Source organism: Drosophila grimshawi, unplaced genomic scaffold (assembly GCF_018153295.1).
Source record: "Drosophila grimshawi isolate 15287-2541.00 unplaced genomic scaffold, ASM1815329v1 contig_848, whole genome shotgun sequence".
NCBI lineage: Eukaryota > Metazoa > Arthropoda > Insecta > Diptera > Drosophilidae > Drosophila > Drosophila grimshawi.
Genome location: NW_025063692.1, coordinates 7,780,464 through 7,792,072, shown reverse-complemented (window position 1 = coordinate 7,792,072; position 11,609 = coordinate 7,780,464). Strand labels below are relative to the sequence as shown.

Sequence of the window (11,609 nt, the reverse complement as noted above, 5' to 3'; positions counted from 1 at the left end):
TTTACACTATCTATATATTATTTATAATATATGTATATTTGGCCAAATTTAATTGTGGCTCCATTTTTTTTTTGTCTAATGAAACAATGTGTTTAAATTGTTTATAAATATGTATTTTGTATTTTGTAACTTATTTATAGCGAATAAAGTGTCGAAAATGATTGAAGTTCTTACTTATTATACATATTGATTATGTACAGAGCTTACACACAATTTTTACGATTTCACCGGATGAGCATTTTCATGGCAATATCCTTCAAGGTTGTTTTTATCATTGCTTGTTTTATTACTGGCGAGGTCATCGAACATTTAATTTTTATTGTCGACTAGGTGGCAACGATGGCTGTGGTTGCGCTTCCACGTAGCCGTTACTGCGAACGGGCTCACAAACGACAATCCTATTGTTGTGACGATTGTTGCCCCTACTGCTGTTGTTGTTAGTTGCTTGCGATTGCCAATTGTTGTCAGGGTCCTCGTCGGTGGCGGCAGCGTCGGATTCCTTCTGTTCCCTCTCCCGCTGATGATATTTCAGTTCGCTGGCATATTTGGAGCCTGAGATGCCGAGAAAGGAGGCCAGCCCACCGCCCACATAGTCAATGCCGGCCAGTATGTTGTTGCCCACCTTGCTGGCCTTGTAACGTAGGCGTGGCACAAGAGGCAATTCGCGCTGCAAATGAAATGAGTCACAAACGTATTAAGACGGTTCTGATTCAGAAGTGTGTCATGTGGAATATGTGACAAACCTCAAGCTGGACATCGTAGCCCTTATCAGGCACGTCCGCCTCCATATCGCTATCGCTGGATGAGAGTTCCTCCATGACGCCATCGCTGAAGTAAAGCATGCGTTTATTCGATTGCAGCTCTATGTTGGATATGCGATCGGTTTCGCAGCGCTCAGTTGTATTCGACATTATTTTATTGTTATTTAATTCAGATAATTAATTAAAGGGGCTTATTATGCTAATGCTCCCTTAGTTTGTCGTCACACGTAAAAACGCAGCTGCCACAAATCGACGGCACTGAGTGAATGGCCGAGCTATCCAAAACAAACACAATTTGAGCGGTTTTAGTTTTGGTCTTGAATTACAAAGCTAAACAAAACATAACAAAACAAACACGTTAATGTCGTCTGCCTATGTAGGGGTCGCTATTGTCCTTGGGTTGGAGGCCGGCGTCGCGTGCCAAGCGCCAGTTTGCCATATGCAATCAATAAAATGCCGCTTCAATGGCGATGCGCATCAGCCACAAACACAAGTTAAAAACAAAAACAGCCAAAATTTTATCAACAATTGAATTCGAGCAACACACACGCATCAATTCTTTTCCACTTATTTCAAACATCGATGGTTTTCTTCAAAATCGATATGTTTCTTTTAACATCGATGCAACCCTTCGATATGTTGGCGCGCATTTTTAAATGAGTTTTAAAAAATATTGCGTTGCCGATATTGGAAGGTTCACGCGCTAGCATGGATAAGACTTTGCAAAGTAAGTATTCAATTGATATTAATGCATTTATGTGTGAATAGAAGTTGTGTGCCTAAGATCAAGCTGCCACCTGCAACTTGTAAAGTGAGATATTTCCGCATGTGGCAGCGCGACGCTTCAAAAAATTTATTAAATGTGGACAGAACCTTTCCGATGGACGCTGTTCACCAAAATACAGGCCACGCTCACCTTAAGATTGTCGGCTGTCGCCACACGCACTCCAACGAAATCAACTCGGGAGCAGCTGATATTACAAAATATCAAAGGAAAAGTGCCTGATGTGCACAATAACAATGTGGTAAAGGTCAGCGAAGTGGTCGTAGTTACTCTAAATTTCGTTCACTTCAACGCATCGTGGTGGAGCTTTTGATTGGGGGATTGTTCAACGCATTCTGCTTCGATTTGAGGGCCACTGAAAGGCGTTTGCCTCTTGATCGCTTAATAGTTTGGCTTCATTTCATGATCATTGTATTTACTATTTTTTCCAAAATGAAAACAATTTTATTGGATTTTAAATTTTCTTTTTTAATAGAAAAAAGAAATGTGTGTGTATTTGTGTGTATGAGTGTGTAGATGTGGGTTTGTGGTCTTGTTTGTATTTTATTTTTATACAATGGTTTATTATTATATTAATGACGGCATTTGACATTGACATTAGCCGCATACATAAATATTTATGTTGTTATTTATAATATCAATTTTGCAATAATTCTTAAATATTTTACTGTAACCAAAATGCTTCTAAAAGTTTCGTCACTTTCATTAGTCTCTAAGTATTGTTTCGTTATCTCACTCCAACATTTGTTTTTGTATTTAAGGGCATACACCATAATAAACCAACCAGACCAGCAGGCTGGTTGGGATCAATTGAATAATTTACAATAACTACTGTGGACCATTCGAAATTAGCCAAGTTTGTTTAAGTTTTAAGTTCTTATCAATTAATTGTATGTAGTTTTAAGCTGAGCTTTAATTTTTCGATTTTTCTCGTTTTTTTTTTGGTTTTTTTTTTTTTTAGAATATACCAAATATGGGAGTGGAAAATAAAAAAAAACTGCCGCTAGCAGTTGTGTTTAGATATCCGAAATAGTTGCTCTAATAGACCGATATTACTTAGGTACATATTTAATAATAACAATTATAATAATAATAATAATGATAATAATAATAATAATAAGAATGATGCAAGCGAGAGTAATAAAGCGATCAAGCATAGTATAAATGTTTAATATAAACCTATTCTATGTGAATACCAATCATGTATCATGCCACAATCAAAGAAAGTTAACAATTGTGTGTTTGTTCGTGTTTCTGCGTGTGTTGGGGGAAACTGGAAAGGGACAACAAAAAAAAAAAAAAAAAAAAAAAGGAAGCACATTTCATCTTTAACCCATTTGGTCCGTTTGGTTGTACACTCGATATTCGGATTTCAGATTTCGGTTTAGGTTTCCAAAAAGAAATACACTACATAAGTCTGTACATACAAGATACGATGGTCATTTGGTTCCGCAACCTAAGTATGTAATTAAGAACAATTTGTCTAATTGTACACATTAAATTAAAAGATATGTATCCATTTTGAATGGCACAGTATTCTTTTGTAAATATCAGGGTATTTGGGTTTTTGTGCACTACATTCACCTAACGTCTACGTAAGTACTGGGTATTTATTTTGGTAGTTGGAATATATCTAGAAAACATTAACTGTGATAGAACCAAAAACTCAACGCTTTAACTAACTCTGTAGAAGATCAATAAATATTATATCATATCCGATTTTTCGTTAGCAAGGAGCTGATTATGGAACTGCGGAAAACAATTGCGGGGAAAGGGGAAGTTTCTTTCATTTTTTATGTACTATGTTTAAAACTAGTTGCAAAATGTTATCCAAGAATGGTCTAATGATCCCAACTGATATGCCGTTTGATTTCAAGAAGCTACAGCCATCATATCAACATCAAATATTATGTACACATATAATGGCTATTCTTTTTTTCTAATTCGGAAGGTGATATCAGAAATTATAAAATAACTATGTGTGTGTGTATGGATGTATGTGTGTGTGAGGTATGAAAGTGGGGGAGCGGGGAAGGGTAATTGTACTTTAGCCAACAAAAACACGGCCTTTTGTAGTACGATTAAAGTTGAAGTATTCACATTCATTTTCATTTTAATTTTCAATTGCAAAATCAATTTCTTAAATTTTCACGTACGCCCTTATATACGATTTTTCCTTCTACTCTGTCGTTTTCTTTTTGTTTGTTTGTTTTTTTGTTTTGTTACATGTTTCATTTAAACTTACAATTAGTATTCAGTTATGCTATGTATTTTTAAACAACCCATGATTAGAGTAAAAGTTGAAAATGCAATCCTGGACAAGATTATATATTTTGGCTTATGCATTTTCCCATAATACTTCTTATTCTTCTTATGCTTCGTTTTCTAAGTATATTAAAGTTATTTTGATAGCATTTCCAATTTTGTTTTGGGTCATTCGCAATGTTGTCATCGCTGAAAGGGTTTAACTATCGCAAATACTATAAAAAACACAACCATTGTTAGAGGGCTGGATATAAATCGAGTCCCATTCGCATGTTGCATTGCAGCTGGCTCTTCACCTGAAATACACATAGATATCAAATAATATTTACATTTAAGAATTTCACACACAAGGTTGCTATCAAAATTGCTTTAATGGATGCCTTTAAATAATCAATATCATATTTGACTTATCCCAAAACAGCTTTATCCAAAGTTAGTTTAGATTTCTGCAATTTTTTGTACATGTCAGTTGTCAAGTAGATTGCTAATTTATTTAAACAGGAACCTGGAAATTGGGTTGTCGTTGCACTTACCGTTAAGCACATGCACCACTACCGTTTCTGTTATCTCATTTCCTAGCATGCAAGTATAGTTGCCGGTATCCTGACGATTCGCATTGGCTATATAGAGACGACTTAAGGCCCGGCCTGGCAGCATGTCTGTTTTAACGCTATGCAATATAGAAATATAATGAATTCGTATAGTCACTGAGATAAGTATCTATAGGTATACTAATAGATACCTGATGCCCCCACGACTAGTGTCGTAGTTGAGCAATCGAACGCCATGACGCCAGGTGATATATGACGATGGATGTGGAATCTTTGAGATGACGCACTGCAACTCGATGGTGCTGCCAGCTTTGTAGTATTTTTCCGGTGTGGCCGATCCTCGCTCATCGAGAATTTCCACATGAGGAACTGTGGAGCACATGATGTACATGATGATAAAGGTTCTCGATTCACTTACCAATTATAGTTAGGTATACCAAGAGTACCAGTGGTGGATGCGATGATACTTGACACTCATAGGGTCCCTCATCCCGTTCATTGGCATATTGAATCGAGAGCTTCCAATCGTTTGGCTCATCGAACTCCAACGAGTATCGCGAGTCTCCGCTGTATGTATGCTGACCGAAGGTGATTAGGGTCAGATCATCACCCTTGCGTCGCATCCAAGAGACCGTCTTCCCTTGCAGATCATTGACCCGACAGTGCAGATAGACATTAGATGACAGCTGGGTGCTTACATTAATTGTCGTGTAGGGATCGGCGAAGAACGGAAACGGTTCGTGCGTTGTCGTCTCGGTAACCTCCAGCTCCTCATCTTCGGGCGTGTCAGTAAACGGCGATGAGAACTCTTGCCAGAAGTTTTTCGGAAACGTATCAAATGGATCTCCAGCTCGGGGACGTTTCACTGCAATTGACCAATTATACATATTATGAGGCAAAATCTATGTCTATCTTGGTACGCAAACCACTGATTCGATTGAAGCTATATAATATAGTAGTTAAAAATTGATATGTTCGAATAATAATTAAACTTGTAACTGATGAGTTTGGTCGGAAAAGAAGTTATTCATCTGTGGACCAACGAAAATCTAGAAAGAGTGGTTATCTTATCCGAAGATTAAATACCATTGTAGATCGAAGTTAGTCTGCTAACAGCTAAAAATTTGTTCGCAGCTGGAATAATTTGTATTTCAATTTTTTACTCTAAAAAGGCGAATATATACTTTAAGTTTCATCGAGAGGGAGGGCACAAGAGCCATAACAATTGGAACAGATGGATGAAGAGACAGAGGGGTAGGGTAGGTAGTAGGAGGAGAAGGGCAGGTATACAGCGATATAAGTTGGTAATATTTAAAATATTTGAACACTTACAGGTCGTCGAGGTGGATCCGGAACCTATATGATGTAGCGATGAATATATAATTGCAAATATCCAAAACAATCTAGATTTCATCACTGCAACAAACAATTCAAATATATATACACAATATGTATTTACCAAGTGTCATACCTATTCGTATGAACTGCACAGTAAGCCAAGTGAAAAACTCACCGCAGCATATGTAAATTTACTTTCAATCCAATATAATTGATGTCCTTTTCTTCTCTTCTTCTTCTTCTTCTTCGTTTTCTTCTTCTTCTTCTTTTATCTAATTAGCAACATTTTTCTTGTTGGCACTGAGTTGCTTCTCTCGAATTGCTTTGTTTTATTTAAATTTTCCTCAATTTTCCTTGGGTATCCCTTATAATTGGCTGCTGATTTTCACCATATTGCAATTTGTGGGAGGGACATGCATGGCTTGCTTGCTTTTATTCTTGCATTTGAACTGTTTCTGCGTGCATTCCCCGATTGATTGATAACACTGATTTCACTGTGCAAGACAAGAAAACGTTTATTAGCTTTCTCAGTTTATATGTACTATGTACGAATGTGATGCGTAGTTTGTGTGTATGTGTGTGTGAGTGTGTGTGTGTGTGTGTGTGTGTGTATTGTATCTTCGTTGTATTTTCATTTCAATTGCTCTTTATTTTATTTATTTATTTGTATATATTTTTTTTTTCTAGCTTGGATGGCGATGCTGCTTAGATGACCAATAATTGAAATGTAGGTCAGGATAGGATGTGCGCATGCCAAAACACTCAACAATAAACGAACGCTCGACAGCTCTTTTGTTGGCCTATCATGGAACACAGCAGATTTTAATGGGCTCTCAAGATTTTGATAGGAAACGTTTTATTGGATTGCTTGTTTATGGCACTTTAACTGTGGGAAACAAGTATTTGGATTGGATTGTATTTATGCCAACTTTTTGTATTTTTGTTATCAAATTTGAATTATATTAACTATATAAGCGAACCACTTGTTTTATTTATATTCCCATTTGAACCGATTTACCTAACTTTGTATTAATTGTGCAAACTATGATAATTATAACCACAACAACAAAAAACGTTGCGTATACATTTTTTTTGTGCGCCTCTAAAACTCAACAGAGTTGCTCACTTTTAATAATATCATGATATTTATGCCCATTTTGCATTTGCCGGTCAGGACAACGTTGTTGGTTCACACGCAATTGGCTCGAGACTGCCGGAGAAAGGACTCGCATTCCATTTGCCAATTAAGCGGTCCTGCAATTGTTTCCTCTCGCTCTCTCTCTCTCTCTCCTTTATTCTCTTTCATCTGTATGGAGGTGAACAGAAGGATGCTGGTCCAATGCATAAGTCATTGGGGTTGCTATGGCGCCATCTGCATAGTATTGTCCTAATTTTCAAATTCCTCATGCATAAATAATAATAAGATACATTTGTCGACAGCTTAAAAGTATGCCACACTTATTTCTGATTGTGGCGCGCCATCTAGTGTGCATTTCGGTTATGGAGCAAAACTTCCAAATGCACTAAATAACAATAATTGAATATTAAATGCGAGTCCAAGCAGAAAATCAAAATTGCCGTTGAGCGCCTGAAATTATCGTCATCGGGTTTTAGTGTCTACTTTCTGCGCATGTGCAATTTTCAGTGAGAGTAAGTAAATGTGTATGTGTGTGTGTGTCTGTGCCTGACCAAGCACATGTGTGCCCCGTTATCGCTTATTGGCGGTGGTGCGATATGCCTGCTCAAAATCGTGAGAGCACGACTCCGTCAGCCGAGCACACAACACACACACACACAAGGGTAAATGCATAAGTGGCGCGACGCTAGAAACACACGCGTACACACACACACACACAGACCGACCCAAAATATGCTCAGTCGGAAAATAAAAAAAAAACTGTTCAATTCATATTCTGTCTCAGCGGTGACATTTCATACACATAATAATTGTATTTCTTCCAAATACTAATATTGACTTTTCGGCAAAGAAATAGAAGAGAAACTAAACCATAATAAGCTTATACCAAAAGGAAATTCATCGCTCTTTATATGCATAACAGCAGAATTGTCGAACTCGCGCGCTCTTCTGCTTTGAATATTAAACAGAAACAGCCGACAACATACCCCGCATATTTCCAGACATTCAGTGAATTTATAAAACAACAAAAAAAAAACAAAATTCAATTGACAATCTCAGCCGGAGAGAGAGGGCAGCACTTCGGAACCAATACAGCGACAAAAGCAACGCCGGCAGCGGAACACAGCAGAGGCAGCAGCAGCAGCAGCACGTCGAACAGCGACCCCAAACGGAGTCCGTAGAGTCGAGACACTAGCCCACAACAGCACACAACAGCGCTGCGATTGTTCTTTGCATTTTTCGGAATTACATACGACTTTTGTGAGATGGAGGAATATTCGCGTACTTTGAACATATTAGGCAGCATTGCCATGGGCATTGTAGGCTTTCAGATCTGTCGCAAGGTCCTGCCCTGGATCTATGTGAATGTGCTCGGGCCAAAGCTGTTTGGCTCCTCGGTGAATCTTTCGAAGATGGGCGAGTGGGCAGGTAAGTCTCAATTACGTTTGGCATTTGAACTTTGTACAAGATAATGACGACGTCCGCCTGATTGGAACCCTGATAAGGCGTCCATTGCTCAAGTTTTAGCTTTATACGGTTTGATAATTGCTACCAATTTTTGTTGTACATATTTTATAGTTATTACCGGCTCCACGGATGGCATTGGAAAGGCTTATGCAAGGGAGGTATGTACACACAAATGGATCAATGGATAAATCAACGAACTCGAGCCTTATGAGTCATACGCGAAAAATATTTCTCCTTCTTTTCATCTGAAGAAGGTCTTGGTTCTATTCACTTTACAATCTGAAAATGTTGGTTTATATTGCAATTAGTATAGTTCTAAAATTACTTTTGATTTAGATGTGAAAAATTACCGAACAAGTATCAACTTAAAGCCAATGAAATAATGTGACTTTAGTTGAAATTTTATCACAATTTTGAAATTGATTTACTAAACCAATTGTAAGCCAAGATATTTTGACTGTATTGATTGTAGGAGAGGGCATTGCTGGTGCGGATTTGCCCCTAGAACTTCAGCTAGAATCTGTGTTGCATTGCAAAGTCCATGGTGACTGCAATATGTATCGGTGTTGTCCAGAAAAAACAAACTCAGCTCAAAAAATGCAGCTAAGGAATTGTCATTGGGTTAGACATTAGATCATGACTTGAACATTGTATTCTTCAATATTTATATTATACGCTAATGCACTTAGTTGTAATTCATTAACTGCTAATTATTCATTAAGGGGTTGACACTAAAAAAAAAAAACAAACAAAACAAAACAAAATTTTAAAGTGCAAGTAATCCATAAGCAGCTTTTATTTATTTAGCCAATACTTGGAAATGCTTACATTACATAAACCCTAGAAATGTTGACATAGCAATTTCCCATATGAGTTTCAAAGTGCTAACGTCCAGTTAGCAATACGTGTCGCAACATCATTTGTTTACCAAATTGCATTATTGAATATAAACAAGACACTTTGACTTTTAACTACCCAAGTTGCCCTCTAATTTATAAACAATCCAAGCACACACGCTTCTGGGCTGCACCCGACGCATGTAATTAGCATTCAAATGTGCTGTGTATGTTTATCATTCAAGCGTGGATTGCTAATTTAAAGAATGCGTTTTAATCGTAACGAGAAAGCTCAAATGTTGAACTTTAAAATGCTCGACGGATACGGAAGTCACCAGAAGTCTAGTTTCGGCATTTAATTAGTAGCGTTCTAGATTTCGAGTGACCACTGTACAAGGGATCTGTAATACACTTATTATAAGAACTGCTTACACAGCTTATAATAATACAATAAACATAGTTATTAAGCACATTTAAGAACATCTTGCCTTATGTATTTGCGTATAAGGAGTTCGACATTCTCTTGTAGAACTGTGATTTAGTGTGATATGATCAGTAGATTAAGCTTAATGTATGTAAATATTATATATTTATAAATAACTTTATTATTTGTCGTGCAATTTGCAGTTGGCACGCAAAGGAATGAAACTGGTGTTGATTAGTCGCTCGTTGGAGAAACTCAATACTGTGGCTAAGGAAATTGGTATGGGCTGAATATGGCTTAGTGTTTGAGCCAGGCTTATAGTTCTAAATCACGGCATACTTACAGGCGATGAATTCGGGGTCGAGACGCGAGTCATCGATGTGGACTTTACGGGTGGCTTGGACATCTATAAGAAGATACGTGAAGGAACAACTGGTCTAGATGTGGGTGTACTGGTCAACAATGTGGGCATTAGCTACAATCATCCGGAATACTTTTTGGATTTGTACGAAGCCGATCCCAAGTTTCTGCACAATCTTGTTGCCGCTAATATACATTCCGTGACGCACATGACAGCGCTCTTCATGCCAGGCATGGTGACAAAGCGTAAGGGTGTCATTATAAATTTATCCTCGACTTCCGGGGTAATCCCCAATCCCTTACTGAGCGTCTACAGCGGTACAAAGGTGAGCACATTGAGTCCTCTAATTTGTAGTTTATTTATTTGGACTGTTATTTTTGTGTTTCTCCAGGCATTTGTGAATAAATTCAGCGATGATCTGTACACCGAGTACAAGGCGTATGGCATACTTATACAGAGTGTGCAGCCTGGTTTTGTCGCCACCAACATGTCCAAGATACGTAAGCCGAGTTGGTTTGCACCATCGCCCGAAACGTATGTGAAATCCGCATTGGCGACACTCGGCTTTGCCACACAAACAGCTGGATATTTACCACATGCATTGCTTCAACTGGTCATACATTTTACAGAGGCTGTTTTCGGTGAGCAGTTTGCCAGAAACGAGGTTCTTAAGAATATTTCAGCTACACGCAAGCGTGCTCGTCGGCGCCTAGAAAAGGAACAATAATGACAATGTCAAAAAATTTGCAATTTGTCGATGCCATTTAGAGTCTGTTCGACGTTCTTATGAAGAGGAATTGGGAAAGGGGGGAAATGAAATGCCTAACGAAACGACACGCGACGCACTCGGTGGTGGCACACGAAAATGCTTATCAATACCTATTAGGTGTGCCACCACTCATTTACACATTAAATAAAGAACAAAAAAATACACAAAACTTGTAATATCAAAAAAAAATATTAATCAGTTAATATTTTAAAATTCATTTAAGTATTGTTATGCAACTGCAATAAATTGGAAACTGATTGAACTTAACGGTTGGCGCTTTTGTTTACCTATTGAAAAACCATCGATAGTATGTGTGGCGGTTTGTCGATTTAACGCATTAACGAGCTACGTACTCGGTTTTCGAAATGTTATTATCGTTATCGATATAATATCAACAAATCCAACACAAGTGAGAATTTTGATTTTGCTTTATTGTATTTGTGATTTTGATTGAAAGTGGAAGTGACATAGCCGTTCGATGAATAATTACAACAAAGCCGCTTAACAAGCACCACAATTCCAATTCCAACTTGTTAAAATCTACGCAGCAGTGGCACCAACAACATAAGTCACAAGAAGAAAAAAAATAACAACAGCAGTCAACGATTTGAAGGACACCGAACTGCAGACATCATTCGCCGCAGCCGCTGCGCCGCTCTTATCACTTATCGTCGTGAGGCGCGCCGCCCCTTCTGCAGTTATCAATATCAACTTGTTGCGATAAACGTCGACTCTGCGGATGCTGTGTGCATATTTTTAATTGCTCCCCGAACGTAAGATTGAAGACCAGTGCTAAAAGAAGACGTCACTGCTCGGACAATTGATGGCAAGGGCGCAGTAGGCGTGCATAGTTCGTTGGTCGTGGAGGGGTGGCGGAAGTGGTTATAGAGAACTATTTTTAATATACGTATGTGC

General features: G+C 38.0%; 3 protein-coding genes across 6 annotated transcripts; 1 reads left to right on the top strand and 2 right to left on the bottom strand.

Annotated features, from left to right (window-relative positions):
- Positions 1–91: 91 nt before the first annotated feature.
- LOC6565543 lies at positions 92–1,335 on the bottom strand. 3 transcript variants are annotated; one of them, XM_032738810.2, is made up of 3 exons: positions 1,117–1,274; positions 744–1,036; positions 92–667 (listed from the first exon to the last, which is right to left on the bottom strand). In XM_032738810.2, exons 2-3 carry the CDS (start codon positions 909–911, stop codon positions 317–319), a joined length of 519 nt encoding a protein of 172 aa, XP_032594701.1. In that variant the 5' UTR covers positions 912–1,036; positions 1,117–1,274; the 3' UTR covers positions 92–316. The 3 variants fall into 3 exon arrangements, with proteins under 3 accessions (XP_032594701.1, XP_032594702.1, XP_001992257.1); XM_032738811.1 differs by having other exon boundaries at positions 744–828; positions 1,117–1,272; XM_001992221.2 differs by having other exon boundaries at positions 744–1,335.
- A 2,176-nt stretch (positions 1,336–3,511) lies between these two features.
- LOC6565542 (peroxidasin) lies at positions 3,512–6,890 on the bottom strand. 2 transcript variants are annotated; one of them, XM_032738762.1, is made up of 7 exons: positions 6,826–6,890; positions 5,875–6,193; positions 5,694–5,777; positions 4,780–5,226; positions 4,553–4,730; positions 4,344–4,480; positions 4,168–4,256 (listed from the first exon to the last, which is right to left on the bottom strand). In XM_032738762.1, the coding sequence occupies exons 3-7, from the start codon at positions 5,773–5,775 to the stop codon at positions 4,249–4,251; spliced, it is 852 nt and encodes a 283-aa protein (XP_032594653.1). In that variant the 5' UTR covers positions 5,776–5,777; positions 5,875–6,193; positions 6,826–6,890; the 3' UTR covers positions 4,168–4,248. The 2 variants fall into 2 exon arrangements, with proteins under 2 accessions (XP_001992256.1, XP_032594653.1); XM_001992220.2 differs by lacking the exons at positions 4,168–4,256; positions 6,826–6,890 and adding an exon at positions 3,512–4,106 and having other exon boundaries at positions 5,875–6,258.
- A 689-nt stretch (positions 6,891–7,579) lies between these two features.
- LOC6565541 (very-long-chain 3-oxoacyl-CoA reductase) lies at positions 7,580–10,961 on the top strand. The gene is made up of 5 exons (XM_001992219.3): positions 7,580–8,265; positions 8,416–8,462; positions 9,768–9,843; positions 9,910–10,250; positions 10,317–10,961. Exons 1-5 carry the CDS (start codon positions 8,103–8,105, stop codon positions 10,650–10,652), a joined length of 963 nt encoding a protein of 320 aa, XP_001992255.1. The 5' UTR covers positions 7,580–8,102; the 3' UTR covers positions 10,653–10,961.
- Positions 10,962–11,609: the final 648 nt, after the last annotated feature.

Coding starts and splice junctions, on each gene's coding strand:
- LOC6565543 (XM_001992221.2), bottom strand. CDS start 911: ATGTCGAATACAACTGAGCGCTGCGAAACCGATCGCATATCCAACATA. Junction 668..743: donor GCTACGATGTCCAGCTTGAG/GTTTGTCACATA, acceptor TTTCATTTGCAG/CGCGAATTGCCTCTTGTGCC.
- LOC6565542 (XM_001992220.2), bottom strand. CDS start 5,775: ATGAAATCTAGATTGTTTTGGATATTTGCAATTATATATTCATCGCTA. Junction 4,481..4,552: donor ACTAGTCGTGGGGGCATCAG/GTATCTATTAGT, acceptor TATATTGCATAG/CGTTAAAACAGACATGCTGC. Junction 4,107..4,343: donor AGTGGTGCATGTGCTTAACG/GTAAGTGCAACG, acceptor TGTGTATTTCAG/GTGAAGAGCCAGCTGCAATG.
- LOC6565541 (XM_001992219.3), top strand. CDS start 8,103: ATGGAGGAATATTCGCGTACTTTGAACATATTAGGCAGCATTGCCATG. Junction 8,463..9,767: donor GAAAGGCTTATGCAAGGGAG/GTATGTACACAC, acceptor TGCAATTTGCAG/TTGGCACGCAAAGGAATGAA. Junction 9,844..9,909: donor TACTGTGGCTAAGGAAATTG/GTATGGGCTGAA, acceptor GCATACTTACAG/GCGATGAATTCGGGGTCGAG.